We start from the raw sequence: 19,483 nt of genomic DNA on the forward strand, positions 1-19,483 counted from the left end.
GGAAGTCCAAAAGATTACTGAAGAAAATACTTCCTTAAAAATTAGAATAGAGCAATTGGAAGCTAGTGACTTTATGAGAAATCAAGACACTGTAAAACAAATCCAAAAGAATGAAAAATAGAAGACAATGTGAAATATCTCATTGGAAAAACAACTGACCTGGAAAATAGATCCAGGAGAGAGAATTTAAAAATTATTGGACTATCTGAAAGCCATGATCAAAAAAAGAGCCTAGACATCATCTTTCAAGAAATTATCAAGGAAAACTGCCCTGATTTTAGAACCAGAGGGCAAAATAGAAATTGAAAGAATCCCAGATCTCCTCCTGAAAGAGATCCCCAAAGGAAAACTCCTAGGAATATTGTAGCCAAATTCCAGAGTTCCCAGGTCAAGGAGAAAATATTACAAGCAGCCAGAAAGAAACAATTCAAGTGTGGAAACACAATCAGGATAACACAAGATTTAGCAGCTTCTACATTAAAGGACAGGGCATGGAATATAATATTCCGGAAGGCAAAGGAGATAGGATTACAACCAAGAACCAGCAAAACTGAGTGAAATAGAGGACTTTCAAGCATTCTTGATGAAAAGAACAGAGATGAATAGAAAATCTGAGTTTCAAATACAAGACTCAGGTGGAACATGAAGAGGTAAACAGGAAAGAGAAATCATAAGAGACTTATTAAGTTGAACTGTTTACATTCCTGCATGGAAAGATGATATTTATAACTCATGAGACCTTTGTCAGTATTAGGGTAGTTGGAGGAAAAAATTATATGTATGTATATAGATAGATAGATAGATAGATAGATAGAGATAGATAGACAGATAGACAGAGGGCACAGGGTGAGTTGAAGATTAAGGGGTCATATCTGGAGAATAAAATTAAGGGATGAGAGAGGATTATGCTAGGAGAAGAAGAAAGGGAGAGGTAGAATGGGGTAAATTATCTCACAAAAAAACAGAAAAGAAAAGGCTCTTACAGTGGAGGGGAAACAGGGGAAGGTGAGAGGGAATGAGTGAATCTTATTCTCATAGGATTTGGCTTAAGGAGGGAATAACATACACATTCAATTGGGTACGGAAATCTGTCTTACCCTACAGGAAAATAGGGGGAGAAGGGACAAGAGAGCAGGGGGATGAAGAGAGAGGGCAGATTGGGAAAGGGGGTAATCAGAAGCAAATACTTCTGAGGAGGGACAGGGTCAAAAGAAAGAATAGAATAAATGGGAGGGCAGGATAGGATTAAGGGAAATAGAGTTAGTTTTTCACAACATGTCTACTATGGAAGTGTTTTGCATAACTGCACATGTATAACCTATATTGAGTTGCTTGCCTTTTCAATGAGGGTGGGTGGGAGGGAGAAGGGAGAAAATCTGGAACCCAAAGTTTTAAAAACACATGTTTAAAAAAAAATGCTTTCATATGCAACTGGGAAATAAGAAATACAGGAAATGGGGTACAGAAGTCTATCCTGCCCTACAGGAAAATAGAAGGGAGGGGATAAGAGAAGGGGGGAAGAGGTAGAAGAGAGGGCAGACTAGGGGAAGGGGTATTCAGAATGCATGCCATCTTGGGGTTGGGGGAGGGGCAAGATGGGGTGAAAATTTGGAACTCAAAATCTTGTGGGAGTAAATGTTGAAAACTAAAAATAAATAAATTTATATTAAAAAAATTAAAAAAAAAAGAGAGACAAGAACCTGTAAGTCAATACAGAAATTTCATTTTGGGAAATTTTAAAACATTGTGAAAAAAAAAGATATCTAAAACCCTAAATGAATAGGTGAAATAAATGCCAATTAGTAAAAAAAAAAATAGTATTAGGTAGCTAATACCTGAAATTCATTCATTCACTGGTCTATCCATATCTAGATACCTGACACTGAATGAAAGTGGGGAGACGGAAGGACTAAAAATTTCACCTAACTTATAAAGATACCTAAGGGTTGTCTCTGTATTTACCTAGGTTGTTCAGAAGTCTAGTCAAAGTCCAGTCTTAGAGCAGGAGAGAATAAAAAACTGGGTGGAAAGTATCAAGACCCAGAATGAAAATTTGGAGTATCTTATTTCAGCCAGGAACTGAACTTGGGATTGTTTATCTAAATCTTTCAGCTACTTGATATACGTAGAAACTACTGTATTGAATGCAGTGATATAAAAGATGAAACTTTTAAGAAAAACAGAAACATGAATATCTTTTCATTAGATCAAAAACAAGAAGGCTATTTATATCAACTTCTTTCATGACATCACTTTTACTTTTTTGAACTTTTTTTTAAAATTATGCTTTCACCAATGAAATCATAGGTCCAGACCTATCACAAAATGATGTCAGAATGTAAATACCCACTTTAAAAGTATTTTAATTCCTTTTTCTTCATTACATCAATACTATGCTGAAATAAACCCTAAAATGCAACTTAGTGCTTACTACTATGAAGCAAAGTCAAAGAAATATATTAAAGTTTTTTACAAAGTCCATAGATAGCTTCTGGTAGGAGAATAACACTTACTGTTCAGAACATTCTCCAGTTTTTGCGTCATAGATCCTTCTACTTTTTCTGTTCCATCCGCTTCCAGTTTTTGATGGATAGCTAGAATAAATGTCAAGTTAAAATGCAAGCCATTTTAATGGTTGAGAACACATTACATCAAAATGACATCTTTAAACAGTTTTTTTAAAAACGATCCTATTATTTTTACTGCTAGACAGGAATAACACAAACATGCAACAGTTTTCAAAGTAACCAGCCAGATACAGACAAAGTTATTCACAGTTTAGCTCTATTAAAATAACATATGATATACACATTTTAATCATCTACTCTCTAAGGTTGAGCAATAAAAACAATTGACTTTAAAAAAGGAAAGATGTAGAAATTATAACAGACAGTTTGGTATCCTGGACTCTGTTACTATAACTGCATGTTGGCAAGTGACTATTTGAAAGTCACCTTGTAACTCTTCAGTTTGCCCATGTGCAAAACAGAAATATTAACAACCTCAATGAAACTGAGAAATTCACCTTCGGGATAGGATAGGGATAAGAACTAGACTTATGATTTTCTAGCTTTAGGGAATTCTCAGATGAGGAAACTTCCTTTACTAAGGCAGGTGGGTACCTTCCCTAAAACTTGGAGTCTTAGAAATAGCACAAAGGGGTTAAGTGACTTATGTAGGGTCACACAGGCCATTCTAGTTCCAAGGCCCGCCCTATACCCACTAAGGATAGGATCAAATATGACACAACATACACTCTGCCATAATACAAAGGAGAAAGAACAGGCCTGGGAGTCAGGCAGATCTGGATCTAAATACTCACCTCCGATGGATAATGGTTATGTGAATCTGGGTAAGTCATTTAACCTCAAGGCCCAAGTTAACTTTCTAAGACTATTAGTTATAGACAAGGGTTCTATTTTGGCACAAAGTGTAGCCTTATTAGAAGCTGCTTTCACCAATGAAATCATAGGTCCAGATCCATCTCCTGCCCCCAAATACTATTAGCTTTACTTTGAAAAATCTTCTCAGTAAGTGTAGGAATGGTTTCTACTCAATCAATAAACATTTATTAAGTGTCTGTGTTTAAGCAAATATTGTCAGAATCCTCAGGAAACATATAATGTATATATGCATACACACATAGATACACATATACATACATCAACATGCTCCAATACAGATCTGTGAAGGCAATACAAAGTATTTTAAGAAGATTTAAAAAAAAATAATAATTTATACATGCCCTAGAGCCCTTAAAATATTTATTAAATACTACTCATGTAATCTAAAAATGTTCAGTATCTCCCAACACTGTCTAACTTATCAAGTCTAACTTATCAATTTTAGAACAACGTATCCAAAATCAGACACAACTTGAAATTCAAGATAAAGTAACAAAGATAAGGGAAGTATTCCCTTTCTCTTTTTATTTTTTTAATCCCTTTTTCTTACTTAAATTAATCCCTATTCTCATCATCAATCATAATACAGTTTGATTTCATGACTGGATTGTGCAATTTATGACTATATCACATCATGCAGGATACACGGCCCAGTAATAAAACGTTCTGGACTAGGAGGCAGACGAAAAAGTAGGCTCAAATTCTTACTCTGATACTACCAAAGTCATGGGGGGCAAGTCACTGACCTTTCTGAAAGTGGCTTTAGGTTACATAGACAGAGATAAGGACAATATAGAATCTAAGTGTTTTTACTCCCAAATTCCAGTGTTCTTAGATATTTATTTCTTTAAAAAAAAAGCACAGAAAGGGATTTGCAGAAGCTCAATAATCTCAAAGATGAAAGAAGTAAATATTAGCAATAACATTTCCACATCAAGATTGAAAGGAAATTTTTTTTTAATTTTGAAAATGGAATTAATTTTGCTTTTTTAAATAAAAAATTTAAAGCTGTATGGAAGAAAAGTTTGAACCCATATTCTTTATCTGTGAGAATAACAAATTATATTAACAGACTAGCAAAGTATTGTTCACTTGCTCCATGTGTCCAAAATTACTCCCTATGGTTGCTGCTCTTTTAAATCCTAGGGCTGATTAAATAAAAAGTCTTTCACTACTTAAGTTCCTATTTAAGCCAACAAATAGTTAAAAAAAATATGAAATGATTTTAGCAGGCTTTAGCAGCATATAGTTTTAATCTCCTATTCAGAATGTTAAACCAGGTTTCTTGTCCAAGGACTAGCTTCACTAATTTTGGACAGGCTCAACAACACCAGGTTAGCCAAGAAGGTAATGGATTCTTTTGATCTCAGCACTCCAAGCCACAGACTACTAAGTATTAAAATAGATGTGATCTGCATCTGTGTAGTAAATACCTAGGTAAAGAATTCATAAATCATTTAAATTACTGTGCAATTACAGCTTTGTCTAGAGAGTGCTGGATTTAGAGTCAGAAAACCTATGTAGAAATCCCAATGACTAAATCTATGACCACAGGCAAGTCACTTAATCTCTCAGATCTCATAAGAAAAATGGATTAGCTAAATTTCCCAGAAGCTGTAAGGTATCTGCAAAGAAGTAAAAGTACTTTCAAGGGTAGTTTTCAATCTTTTTAAGGAGTCCTTTGGGATAAAATTAATAGCAAACAAAGGGTGTAGGAAGAGCGTTTTCTCTGGGTCCACTATAATTTGTTCTCTCATTTCAGTATTTAAACAGTAGTTATATTCAGTGATGATCTCTAATATCTTGACTAGGTTCAAAGGGTAACAAATCATCCATTCTGGGCAGGTAGGTGGCATGGATAGAATGCCGGGCCTGCAGTCAGGAAGACTCCTCTTCTTGAGTTCAAATCTGGCCTCAGACACTTACTAGCTGTGTGACCCTGGGCAAGTCACAACCCTGTTTGCCTCAGTTACCTCATCTGTAAAATGAATTGGAGAAGTAAATGGCAAACCACTCCAGTATCTTTATCAAGAAAACTCCAAATGGAGTCAAAGAGTCAGACGCAACTCAACAACAACAACAACAATAATCATCCCTTTAATATTCCAAGGTAACTCTGGGGAGCTACTTGAAGAATTTAAAGGGAACAATTGTCTTTATATGATCTAGATGGAAAGATAATAGATAATATATGTATACATATATATTGTATAGATTATATAATCTATATATTTGTATAGATTATATAATCTACAAATAGATTTTAGATTTATATGTATTCACTCTTCAGTGATCAAAGCTATAACTGTAGCAATAGAATATAGATTACTTGGGAGCAAGGACTGTTTTACGTCTTTGTATCTCAAATGCCTGGCACAGTATCTGACACACAGCTGATATTTGTTGAATGAATAATATGCCTATTGGTACAAAATCATATCATGTTGAATGTTACAAAAATGTTAGTGTATTCATGGAGATTTTTAAAAATTTTAATTTTTATTAATTTAATTTAATTAATTTTAATATGGTCCTAGTAAAGCTAACAATGTACTCCATTAAATTACCTTAATAAGAAAATATATTGTAGGCAAAGATGGATTAAACTTGTAATGAGTATACTTTGAACAAGACAACCTGCACTGTGCCAAAGGAAGATTATTATTATACAAGTTGTAGCTGTAGTGGCTAGAACCACATTAAATGAAGACTATAAGGACAAAAGGTTTTCAAGCATGTCTTGCCTTTTCCCCTCATCACCCAATCATAACGTAGCCCAGAACTCCGGACTATTATCAGATTTCTCTCTAAGATCATTTCGCACCTTCAGGGAAAGAATTACTCTGAACTTATACAAAAGCAATCTAAATGCATGCTATGAATTTAAAATGGAATCTTGATAGGATGATACCAATATGAAGACAGAGAAAAGAAAATAACACAGAACAAGCAAATATTCAATAGCTGATTAAAGACTGAAAGTGGCTTTTAGAAAATTGGATAATACAATAATAGTAACATCACAGAAAATATGTCTATTAATTTCTGATTACTTCAATAATATATCTTGTTTATTAATGAAAACATCAAACACAGGATGTGAATAGCTATAAAAGAGCATGCTATTTATCCTTCTTATCATTTGTATAAATGCCATAAAAGTGCCATTTTTAATTTCTGATTCTTACTTAGAAAAACAGCACTCGGTTTCTGCAAAAATCTTCTTTTGAGGATGCTGTATGGATGCTGTAATTATCAACAGTAATAATACATAATATCTCTAATACAAGCAGTAGTCCTGCTTGGGATGCTATTTTCTAAGCAGACTTCGGTAGCATGAGAAGTAACATAGCCAAATTTACTGACACTGACAAGACCCATCGCTGATCAGGAGGTCATGCTGAGGTGAACCTAGGTCCCTCTCAGCTCAGTTTACAGTCTACTCCTGCTGACAAAGCAAACTTCCCCTCAACCATCTCTACATTAACTGTGACACTCAAATTGTCAGTCAAGCATAAGAGGAGAAGAGACACTGGGATCTGATAAAGCAATCCTATTTTCCAATAAATTAAACCAAATAACTAAACATCTGCTCAGCTGGCCTTCTATTGTATGGGTAAACACATTCTAAATTGCATAATGCAAAAAACCAAATCAATAAACAAACAGTTCGATAAGCATGATTCTTCTCTTTTTTTTAACTATGTGAAAAAATATTTTTTAAAAATGCAAAGTTTGGACAATATCTTCATTTGGTAGTATAATTAATTAAGAAGGAAATTCATAAAAATGCTTTTTAAAAGGTGAGGCTATTGAAAGTTGCAACCCAGGGCAGCTAGCGCAGTGGATAAAGTACCGGCCCTGGATTCAGGAGGACCTGAGTTCAAATCCAGCCTCAGATATATAACACTTACTAGCTATGTGACCCTGGGCAAGTCACTTAACCCCATTGCCTAGTCAAAAATAAAAAGAAAGAAAGGAATTGGAACCCCCATCTGGCAAATATAGTTGACAGCCAATGTATTTTAAGCTTTGAAATGGAGAGTTAATAACAAGTCAGTCCATTAACAAGCATTTATTAAGCACTAATTACATGCCAAGCACTTTGTAATTTACAGGGGCAAATAAAGGCTTGATAAAAACCTATGGAAATGTTTCTAGTAGATTGATACACAGATATATACTCTGGGCTCTGTTCTGTTTAAGAAATTTACCAACAGACACACCAGTACAAAAGCACAGATGAAATACATATATCAAATGTATGATTACAAAGCAGGAAGGACAAATAAGCCAATCAAAAACTTATTAAGTTTTTACTATACGCAAGGCACTGTGCCAAACAAAGGCGAGACAAAGATGAAAAGCAAAACAGCTCCTGCTTAAGGAGTGCAGAGTATGTTGACGGAAATGTGGCACATTCACACTGGGAAACAAAAGAGGGATCTAAAACACCTGATTGGATAAAATAAAATAATCTATTAAGATAGGGATGAATGTAAAAGTCGTATGTGTGGATTCAAAAATAATCACTGGCAGATGTACAGCATTTAATGTACGTGGTTAGACAAACAGTTCAGTGAAAAAGACCACGTGGTATTAGCACTACACAGTGGGCCATGATGAGGCATTTATAATTTCATTGCAGTTATCTGTGTATCTGACTTATAACCACTACTAGACTTTGAGTCCCTTGAGGGCAAGGACTGTTTTGTTTCATCTTTGGATCTTTAACAGTTCATTGAATATAACAGACACTTAATATTTGTTGAATTGAATATATAAGCAAGTAATTCTTCTCTACTGACTGCCCTTAACTAGCTCTGTGGTTTTGGTCAGTCATTTTATTTTTCTGGGCCTCACTTTCCTCCTAAGATCCTATGATTCTATAATTTTTCCTTTATTTAGAATTGGTAGTTCTGCCCTGAAAATAGGAGATAAGGCCAAAGAAACCTGTGAATTCTTAAAGCATCAATAAAAGTTATTTTCTTTTTCTTTTTTTTTTTTTAGGCAACTGGGGTTAAGTGACTTGCCCAGGGTCACACAGCTAGTAAGTGTCAAGTGTTTGGTCTGAGGCCGAATTTGAACTCAGGTCCTCCTGACTTCAGGGCCGATGCTCTATCCACTGCACGACCTAGCTGCCCCCTAAAAGTTATTTTTCTGGGGCAGCAAGGGGGCGCAGTGGATAGAGCACCGGCCCTGGATTCAGGAGGCCCTGAGTTCAAATCCGACCTCAGACACATAACACTTACTAGCTGTGTGACCCTGGGCAAGTCACTTAACCCCACTGCCTAGCAAAAATAAAATAAAATAAAATAAAAGTTATTTTCTGATAAAAAGAATTCAATACAAAGTTAGAAAATAATTCAGTGGAAGCACTCTGGGAATTGAGGTCTTTATTTCTAGTCATAAATGCATGTAACCTCCACCATTAATGAAATGAAAGGTTTATCCTAGCTCTATGTGCTTTCCCCCCCAGTCATTTGATGTTGGCTAAAAGAAACTAAAAAACTTTTGTTCTGGCCCAAAGAGATTAAATTCTGTTCACCTTACTGTAGATGAATAAGGCATATCCTTGAAAAGATTCAAAAAAGTATTAGGCTACATCTCAATGCTCTTGGGATTCATTGTGCTTCTCTAACATAATAATTTTAAACTGAGCTTTAAAACTAACTTTTTTTCTGTTAAAAGAAAAATGTGTCAATTCTTATAAAGGGCAAAGAAATATACCATTGCTTTTTTTCCTCCATGCCAGCCACAAAACAAGATATATTTTGGATGTTATGGATGCGACAATAAAATGTAATTTTTACTTTTGTCAGGTGGTATTAATTGAGTCATTCCTTTCATTACTGTTTGAAAAATTACAAAGAAAAGATAAGAGCAAATTGAAAAGGCATTAAATGTTCTGTATGGCAAGGATTCATGGTATAAAAACACCTTTGCCCACAGTGTGGTTCTTTTTTTGCTTATAGTTAAAAGGCAAATGTAACCACCTACACAAAATTTCTGAAGTAGGTGAAGTTTGCATTTGTATCCTTTACTTTCTCTATTTGTGATATTTAACACTCCACCTGCCAAATCCATTATGAATGTTTCCCAGCATAAGTGACAGTAAACTTGTATGGGCAGTACAACGTAACAATTTTTTGAAAAGGTCCTGAAGACACAGTCACATATCTTTGTCACCAAGAAACAGTTTATCCCAGGGAGAGATAAGAATGCTTTGTTATTGTAGCTGTTTCCCATTTACCTACTTGCCCTCAAATTTTTAATATCTCCTCTTTTTTGCTTATTTTAGGTTTATTTGTTCATTTTCTAATTTAAAAAAGCATATTCAGTTCATGAATCCTCTCTTTTTCTAATTTGTTAACATATGATCGTAAGGATATGATTTTCCCCGAGGACTAAGTTAGCTGCATCCCAGAAATACTGGCATATGTTTCATCATTAAAATTTTCTTTTACACAGTTATTGTTTCTATGATTTATTCTTTGACTCATTATTTAAGATTTCATTGTTAAGTCTCCATTTGGATCTCTATTTTTTGTTTGTGAGTCCTGAAGCAATTTCTATTTTTATTGCATTATGTTTTATAAAAAATGCACTAAATATTTCTGCCTTTTTATATTTGTTTGCAATACCAATGGATCCTAGTAAATGGTCGCTTTTTATAAAAATTCCATGTGAAATAAAGAAATAGGTATAATCTTTTCCCCTCCCATTTAGAGGACACAGTCTTTTAACTCTACTTTCTTTGAAACTGTGTTCAGTTCCATATTTTCCCTTTTATCTTTTTGTTAGACTTATCCAAAACTGAGAAAGGTGTATTGAAGTCTCCTGTCTCTACTTCTTGAATTAAATATTTCCTTTATGTATTTGGATGCTGAGGCATTTGGAGTGTGTAAGTTCATTACTGATATTGGTTTGTTGTTTGTTGTTCCTTTCAGTACATTTAGTTTCCTTGTGTGTTCCTTTATATATATATTTTTTAATGTTTTTGCTTCATCACATGATGGCAATTCCTGCTAGGGATTTACCTAATATATAGTAAAAAAAAAAGTTTTCCATCTTCCTAGTTTTATTTTGTGTATGTCTTTGTTTTTTAAATATTTTTCTTGTAAGCAAGAGATTGTAAAATTGTTTTTTTATCCAATCTGTCACTGTTTTATTGGATTATTTAATCCATTCCCATTTAAAGTTATAAGAGTTAGGTTTATATTGTCTTCATCTAACGCTAAAATTTTTTTTCAATTTATGATGTCCCCCCTTCTTCTGCTGTTTCCTCCATTTACTTTATCTTTTCTTAAGGTGGCCCTGTTCCCACTGACTCTCTTCCTTTCACCCCTGATTCCCTCTCTCTTGTTACCCCATTCCCTTTAGGGTTTTATTAGCTCCTTCTCTCCTGCTTTTTATCTATTTATATATTTCTTCCCCCTCTTTTTTCCTCTCAGTTAGGTAAGTAGATTTCTTCTTCCCCTTCTCTTCTTTTTAGTCCTATTCATTCTTTTTAAATTTCACTCTCCTTTCCAAAAAAGGATTTCTCTTACTCTCTTCATTATTCATCTCCTCTTTCTGTTTATCCAGACCCTCATTCTCTGATTCATGACTCTTAAAATTATCTTGTATCTCATTTTTCTCTATTCTTCATGCAATTGAAGCTTCCAAGGTATCCATTCTAGGCTCCCTTTTAAGTAATTTCTGCCAACTTTTTAGAGTTTGCTCTGTGGATACCCCTTTTCCATCATGTTTCACTCTCAGAACAATACCAATTACGGCAGGTGTCAGAGTGGACAATGCCCTAAGGTGGAACCCCTCCCTTGCCACATTTCTAATTATACAACCCACCAATAATCTATGCCCTTGATAATCTTTTTCTTTCCTACATATGCCTGGTGTCCATACACTCCCATCCCTCTAAGCATCAGGCTCCCCACCTCCCTGAAGAAGTAGACTTTTCAAACAACATATTCCCCTGGCCTCTTCCAGTGTAAGGCTATTTTCTCTATTGATTGATCAATCTCTCTTCAACTACAGGGGCATTGATTAGTGTAGCCCCCTTAGTGGAGGAAAGTAAGGCCTCCTTCCTTTCCCTCTTCCCTTTTCAATCTTTCTTTCTTCCTCCCTTACCTACCTCCCTGTAGGCTCTTCTCTTTCTGAGACCAGAGAGGTCACATTTCCCTTGTTGCTAGCCCTTGATTTGACCCCAGCACATCATATCCTCCTCTCTATTCCTCTGCTTTCTTCTACGTCCTTTTATGTACCTTCCCCATGTTGTAATGTAGTCCCATAAAAAACTGATTGACGTCTAGGCAGGAGGTTGCCAGATTCTATCTATAACACCTGCTATCTGCCTCTTCACTCCCACCAGATTTCTACTTTCACCCTGTCTCCTTGTGTATATTTAGAAAGAAGTCTTTTTTTGGTTTTCCTGTTGTCACTCTGTCACTGCTGCTGACTTTGCCTGCTGCATTTAATCACTCCTGTATTTCTGTTGTTTAGGAGTCAAATAATCTCTTCAATTTTTTTTTCTAAAAAAATTTCAAACTCTTCTTTAGTATTGTATGTCCATCTTTTGTCCTGTATAGATTTGCTGAATAGGTCACCCTGGGCTGCATCCTGTGCTCCACTGTTCTTCAGAAAACATTGTTCCATTCTCTCCTTTTTTCTAACGGGTATGGAATAGTCTTGTGTTATTTGAATGTCCTTTCCTTTGTATTTGTATTTCTTCTGAGGGCTTGCAAAAACTTGTTGTTTCTTAACTGAATTGTTAAATTAAACCACTACGTGTCTTGGAGTTTGCAGTCTTGGTTTTGTTTTTTTTTCTGGAGGCAATATGAATTCTTTCAGTTGGAATTTTATTTTCTATGTTCAGAAGTTCTGGGTAATTCTCTATATTTTTTCCTGCATTATGGTGGTGAGGTTTTTTGTTCTGTCATATTCTTTCGGGAGACTTATGACCCTTAGGTTGTCTCTACACATCCTATACTTGAAATCACCATGTTTTGTTTGCATAGGTAGCCTATTTTCTTTTAATGCTTTTGTGTTTTGCTTTTCCTCTCAGCTGTCCACTTCTGTGTATTTGCATTCCCAATCTATTCTCTTTTGTTTCTTAGGTGGGGTTAACCATAGTAGATTAGTTTTTCTATTCTGCTTGTTATTTTTGCTGTCTGGGATATAAATTATGCTCTTATAATTCACATTTCTCTTTTAAACAACTAAAACACCATGTCATGGTTCCATGTTCTAAATTGTACAGGGTCCTGTGTCTCATCAAATTTTGGATCACTTTCCTTCATTCTACAGTATTTATTACTAGATCTGGAGACCATGTTTCCTTGTGTTGTTACTCTATTTATGATCAACGTCTTTGAGTTTTCTTCTTCCTGAAATCTTTGGGAATTTGTCCCCCTCACCCTCCTCATTTTCCTTATCACTCACTTTCTGACCTCCCTTCCCTCTGATTATGTCTCCCTTGGGGGCTGGACCTCAAAGCATTTCAGCCTACTTCCACACTACACAACTCATGGTTCACCAGCCTAGGTCTCTGCCTCAACTGACTTATGGGTACTCTGAACTGGTCTCAGCTAGGTGCTGTGCTCTTTCCCTCAGACTTGGTGGAGTGCTGCAAAGTCTCCCATAGACAGTTTCCTGTCCTAATGACCTGTCCCATCACCTCTGCTCCTCATTTCTCTAGCCCAGCATAGGCAGTTCAGAGCCTATTTTGCCTGGCACCAGTACTTCAGAGCTTTGTAGTGCTGGTGCTTTTGGACTGCAACCCCTGGTAGGCTTTTGCTCCTGAAGTGCTATGGCTAAGCTGGTTGTTTAGGTGAAGCAAAATTCTAGAGCCTTGTGCCAGGGTCTCCATGGCTCTGGAAAAAGAGAGGGGAGACCAAAGTGCAGGAATGGGTTTTGTGGTAAACCTCTGGTCTGGCAGTGCAGTCTCAATGTCACTAGTATAGGAAGTGGGGGAGTAATGGTACATAAGCTCAGGGTCAGTAAGCATCAATTCACAGGTTTCTGTTTCTTTACCTTCTTTTGGATTCGGGTTTGGTAGACCACGGAGACATGTGAAGTAACTTTAACTTTGGTGTGTAATTTCTGTTTTAGAGAGGGTTGAGAGGTCACAGGGATCAGAGAAAATGTCTAGTATTCCATCTTGTTGCTCATATGACCCAGAAGTTTCTCACCAGATGAGAATCATGGAAGAAAATCAAGAATATAAAAACTTTGGAGGCCCAGAATAAAAGCAACTCTGGTGACAAAGAGAGAGAGAGAGAGAGAGAGAGAGAAAGAGAGAGAGAGAGAGAGAGAGAGAGAGAGAGAGAGAGAGAGTGTGTGTGTGTGTGTGTGTGTGTGTGTGTGTGTGTGTGTATGTGTGTGTGTGTGTGTGTGTAAAACTGTATACAGTGAAGAAACTAAGAAGGAAAAGATCTTCCCATCCTAAAACACAACATAACAAAATAAACAAACACACAAACAAAAGCAACCTTTCACTACTCCTCCAAAGTCCTAACCTGGGAGTTCCCTATATCAATAAAATTACAGGTCCAGTCCCTATTCCTAACATGTAGTCAGTAACCATCATGAATATTATTCTGGCATATTTAATTTTGGTGACAACAGATATTCTTATATCTCCTTTCCTTCTGTCCTATGATTTCACTATTTTCTGAGGACCACAGACAAATCTGGCAACTGACCTAGGGCAGAGGAAATGCTGACTCTGGACTTTGAAAAATACTCAAAGTTAAAAAAAAAAACAGGAACATGAGTTTTAAAAGCAATTAAGTTAGTGGTAAAATAACTTTTGTTAACTTCAGGCAGTGTTTTAAAAAATAAAACAATGAAACAAAAATAATCTGAATTAAAATAATTTAACTATTTTATTGGTTTAATTCAGTACTTGGTCTATTTGTCCCTTTTTGCATTTGAAGACCACATTACAGATTTTGCAACATGTGGGAAGGAATTAGGAAAGGGAAGTGTGAAAAACAATATTGAAGCAACATTCCTTCTCATATTCTACGCACACTGGGTTATACTTTTAAAGCTATCCATCTGTATACTATACTATATACTACTATAACTCCAAAAGAATACAATGATAAAAAATATTCTGGGGTTTTACCTACTAGAATTCAGTTTTCTTATGAGCCCAAAAGATTTGAGAATCACCAATCGACAAAATAATCTCTTGTCTCACACATGTTGGAAGGGTCAAAACAAAAGCCTCAGAGGCAAAGAATTAAAGTACCAAACCTTCAAAGAGGTTTTAGCTTAATCTGCACCAAATATTTATGGTACTTATTAGATCTCCACTTTTATAAATACAGAATGAATGTAGCACACTGTAAATATTCTGCAAGCACAGTGTCATGTTTCTATTACTGAAGCTCCTAGCAGATGATTCTGAGTATCAATTTACCTGAGAGGGCATCTTGTGCCTCAAAAAAAGTGCTAAGCCCTCCTTTCACATATGCTAGACTCCCTTCATTTTTCTTGTTCGCTTGTTTCTTCAGGTTGCTGACTGCCATTTTGAGCTGCTCAAAGCTGAAATTACACAAATGGAAACAAATGTTCAGTAATCATACCATGAACAAACATGCATTCAGATAATTAAGCACAAGATTCACATTATTTTATAATCTGTTTTAAGAAGCATCCAGAATACAATACCTATCAGATTAAAAACAAAAAGCTTTCAAATTCTCATGAATGTTCAAATTTTTCAGTTTATAAGACCTTAGATTCCAACAGTTATAAAAGGTCAGCTATGTAAAACTCAAGTGGCATTTTCAAATATATTTGGCCACTTGGTAATAAATATAAAAATGTATCTGCATGCAAATGCTGTTTACCATTTTTTATCAAGGATCTGTATAAGGCCAGAGGTGGCATTCTTATTAAATGTGCAGATAGCACACAAAGCTGGATTGGATGATGCTGGATGACAGAGTCAGGATTCAAAAAGACTCTGAAAGACTAGAGTACTGGGCTAAATCTAGTAATGAAATTCAATACAGATAAAAGTTTAAGTCTTATACTTGGGTTCAAAAATATCAATTTCATCAAAATAAGATGGGGAGGGCTGCATAGACATGAATTTGTCTGAAAAAGATTTAGGGTCAATTTCAGTAAGTTGGCTTGTGTGATATAGCAGCCAAAAAAGATAATGTACTCCAAGGCTGCACCGAACATAGTTTCTAGGTAATGGTCTCTCTGTACAAAGTCTTCATTATATCTCCTCTGGAGTTTAAGATGAACATTGTTAAGCTAGAGAATTTTCATAGAAGCGCAACTCTGATAGAGCAAAGGACTTTTATTCACTGACATATCATGATCAGCTGAAGGAACTGAGGATGGAGATGAAACAACAACTCCTTAGGCCTTCTCCACCATTGGTAAGTTTCAACTGGGGCCTCCATTTTGTGGAGGGGACCAACCCAGCCTTTATTCTTCTGCCAGCTCCTGTTCCTGACTTCTAGATTTCAAAACCATGCCCCCTCCTGACTTCTAGACTTCAAAACCATTCCCCCACACAATGGTTATCTTTTTCTCCTCACCCTTCCCTTTTGTGTCATGTCATCCCTCATTAGAATGTAAGCCTCAGGGGCAAGGACTTTCTTTTTTTCCTTCTTTCTATTTGTAGAACAGTTCTAGGCACAAAACAAGTACTCAATAAATGTTTCCTTTATTCTCTTCCTTTCCTCCTATGTTCAAGTACATGGAAAAAGGATTAGACTTGTTCTGCTTAACCCCAGCAATGGGTAGAAGTAACAAATTTAGGCTTGATGTCAGGAAAACCATAGGAACTATTAGATTGTCCATAAGTGGAATGGCCTATCTCAAGAGGTATGGTGTTCTCCTTCCTTAGAGGTCTTTAAGCAGAGGCTGTATAACTATTTGTTTGGTGAGTGTGGATGAGTACACATATACCTGTACCCACCCATATGTTAACCCAACTAACAAGCATGGTCTGTTATATAAAGTATCCCGGAAAACAGTCAAACTGATAGTTTCTTCAAAAGGAGAGAAAGTAATGTTATGTTCATGTACAACAACTTAAAAGGATGAATTCCACTGTGCATTTAATTGCCTACTTTGTATTATGGTCTAAACACAATATCATCTACACCAGCTCTCTATTTACCACTCTCTCAAAGCCAGTTCCCTAAAATGGACCTATAATGAACAAAACCAAAGATCATAATAGTGATACCTTGTGGATCTGTCATTTGACTGGTAGAGTAACTCACCAGTTAAATAACCAAGGATGAGGTATCCAAACTTTAATTTACAAAGAAAACAATGGGAATCCCAAGGTTCCCTTTTCAATTAGGCTAGAAAAATAAGACTTTTAAGTAGAAACCAAAACACCCAGCACAGAATATATTCTCATGTACAATGAAACACATGAGTGTAAAACTGAGATCATTTCAAATGATTTTTAGCAAAAACAGCCCATAAATATAATGTGGTAATAATTTTCTTCCCACATATAAGGCAGCATTTTGTTATAAAAGCTAATTAAAGCTTAGTTTTATCACAAGTGCAAAAAAAGTTTTTTCTACCTAATGTACATTTGTTTTCATATATTAAATATATAGTACAAAATATTATAAAATGATCTTTAAAAATAATTTCAATAAATTTGAGAGTGAAAAATATTTTAGCTGTTTAAAATTACAATCCTATCTTGCAAGTAAGTGTTTGCTGATGTGAGTATCTTAACATTACGAATGGATAGGTTAAATTTAAGCGGCAAGCAAATAATCTGAACATCTGAAATTAAAGAGTCAAGTGTATTTTCCTGCTATTTCAAGGTAGATCTTAAGGAATGAGAAACTAACTTTCTTTTTCTTCTCTGGTCAGAGAAAAAAATACCTCAGATCACTCTTGTGACTCGGTCATGCTAAGCACATTAGTCTCTGTTAAATTATTTTCAGAGAAATGCTGGAAAGTGAACTAAATTTTAATGGCTTACAACATTTTAGGCATTTACTTCCTGGGATGTCATATCAGGACGTATGTCTATGGCACACAAAAGTCTTATTCCAATGTGTCATACAGGTGTGGCTACAGTCATGAGTTCTCAATTGTTATGATTGTAAATTGAAAGTTTAAGCAAAGCTAGAAAAGTTTTAAATACAGGACAAATGGCAAACTGTATGTCTGCTGTCAAATGACCAATTAAGGTCCATTACTAAGTGATAGTTTTTTTCAGCCAAAGAAGAACATAAAAGCTATCTGCTATGGTATAAAGAGGTCACAATCTGGATAGGCAGGAGATAGTACTCAGGACAATGAAATCAGAGATGCATGCAATATTACATTATACTCTCATCTCATATTACCTCATACATGAAGGAACAAAAGAAATGCTGATTTTTGAAAACCTTAAGGATTGCTACCAACTTTGATGTAAATCTTAGCTGTCACATGACACAAAATAACAGGCTTACTTTGAATACATACAAACCTGGTAGTTGAGTGGTTCTCTATCAAATACCAGGCAGCTGAGAAGTTCTCACTAGTAAAGTCAGCACTCATTCCATGGAACAGTGTTTCCAAGTCTTTCTGGGGAAATTTGCTTCTAAAAGAGAAATGTTAAGAATGTTATATCTGAAAAATGAATTAAAAAAGAATGTTATATCTATATAACAATGAATGTTAAAATACATCATATAATATTACATGATAGTATGCAATAAAATCACACAGCATTTGAAACATAAACCTATATATACAAACACTATACCTAAGTTTCATTTTCTTGCATATATATATGTTACTTGAATATTTCTAGAAATTAGTAAGTACTCCTCCATCTACTGACAGAAGCTATAATGCACCTTGAACTTAGTGGATGGTCTTCAAGAATTATAGCTAAAAAAAAAACCTGTACTGACACCAGCCTGATGCTAAGATTCTCCAAGTATAGATGAGTTAATTCTGCCATTAGACTTGTAATTGATCAACACCTCTTCAGCTTGGGAGAACCTGCCACAACTTGTGCTAATGGAGCCTTGGAGAATCCACTGACACTACAAAACCACAATGAAGGACTAGAGTGCAATTTTAACAGAAACAGAACAATGCATTAAATGAAAATACTCAGGAGTCTTGAAATGTTCAAACACTCCCTATTTTCTCAAGGCTGGTACAAATTTATCAGGAGATACAAGGTATGAGGCACAAAAATCATTAATTCAAATAATCAAACTGGACGAGTATGAAAAGCAGCATAGCATAGTGGATAGAGAGCTAATTCAGACGAAGAAATGGTTTCAGTTCCTGCCTTGAGACATCCTAGCTGTGTGACCTTAGGTAAGTCTCTTCACCTCTTAGTGCTTTAGGCAACAAGACTTTAAGTTACAAAGAAGGTGACAACATACACTGGTTGAAAGTTTTACTATTTAAGAGAAATCACTAAAATGATATGCATGCTAAAGAGTCCTGATGAGAGAGACTAGTAAGGGAGAAGAGTAAATTCCCAGTTCAGACATACTCTTACTTATATACTTTTGGGATAAAGAAAATAAAGAAATTCAATCTGACTGAATTTAGCTTTGACTTTTAACTATCAAAAGCAGAAATAATTTTCCATTAGTACAGATAAATTTATTTGACAATTATCTTAAAGAAAGGAATGGACCTGTCACTTCACAGGTAAATAGAAATCCCAGATGAAGAAACTCCCTCTAACAATGCAGGTTAGTATTTTCTCTGAAACTGATCATCTCAGTGAGCTCAATGGATTTACTGACTTTCCCAAAGTCACAAAGCCAGTATGCGTCAGGGCTTGAATTCAGGCTTTCTCAGCTCCAAGGCCAGCTCTAGCCACTACACTACTCTGTCTCTCAGAAGATCAAAGGGGATTATAAGGATCTCTATTTAAAGTATCTAATTATAGAATAATTGAAAAAATATATATTTATGTAAAATAATTTTAAGAAAGCTATCAAAGTCATAACAGGCCATGCATGCACCATCTTTTACCAATATTCTCAGAATCTAGTAACATGATCAATTCTTAACTGCTAAAGTGGAAAACTGTTGTACATGCTAGAGATACA

The 19,483-nt window shown here is 35.4% G+C and overlaps 1 protein-coding gene across 7 annotated transcripts in view; it reads right to left on the bottom strand.

The window, feature by feature from the left end:
• EXOC2 (exocyst complex component 2) overlaps nucleotides 1–19,483 on the bottom strand; it is a 238,954-nt gene that overhangs the window by 156,940 nt on the left and 62,531 nt on the right. For all 7 annotated transcript variants that reach the window (XM_020976652.2, XM_020976651.2, XM_020976649.2 and 4 more), the window contains 3 exons: nucleotides 17,887–18,000; nucleotides 14,833–14,957; nucleotides 2,514–2,594 (listed from right to left, as the gene is read on the bottom strand). In XM_020976652.2, coding sequence (XP_020832311.2) covers nucleotides 2,514–2,594; nucleotides 14,833–14,957; nucleotides 17,887–18,000 — 320 coding nt within the window. The remainder of the gene's footprint in view (nucleotides 1–2,513; nucleotides 2,595–14,832; nucleotides 14,958–17,886; nucleotides 18,001–19,483) is intronic.

The sequence above is a fragment of the Phascolarctos cinereus genome, unplaced genomic scaffold, assembly GCF_003287225.1.
Source record: "Phascolarctos cinereus isolate Bilbo 61053 unplaced genomic scaffold, phaCin_HiC Scaffold_4;HRSCAF=312, whole genome shotgun sequence".
Classification (NCBI taxonomy): domain Eukaryota; kingdom Metazoa; phylum Chordata; class Mammalia; order Diprotodontia; family Phascolarctidae; genus Phascolarctos; species Phascolarctos cinereus.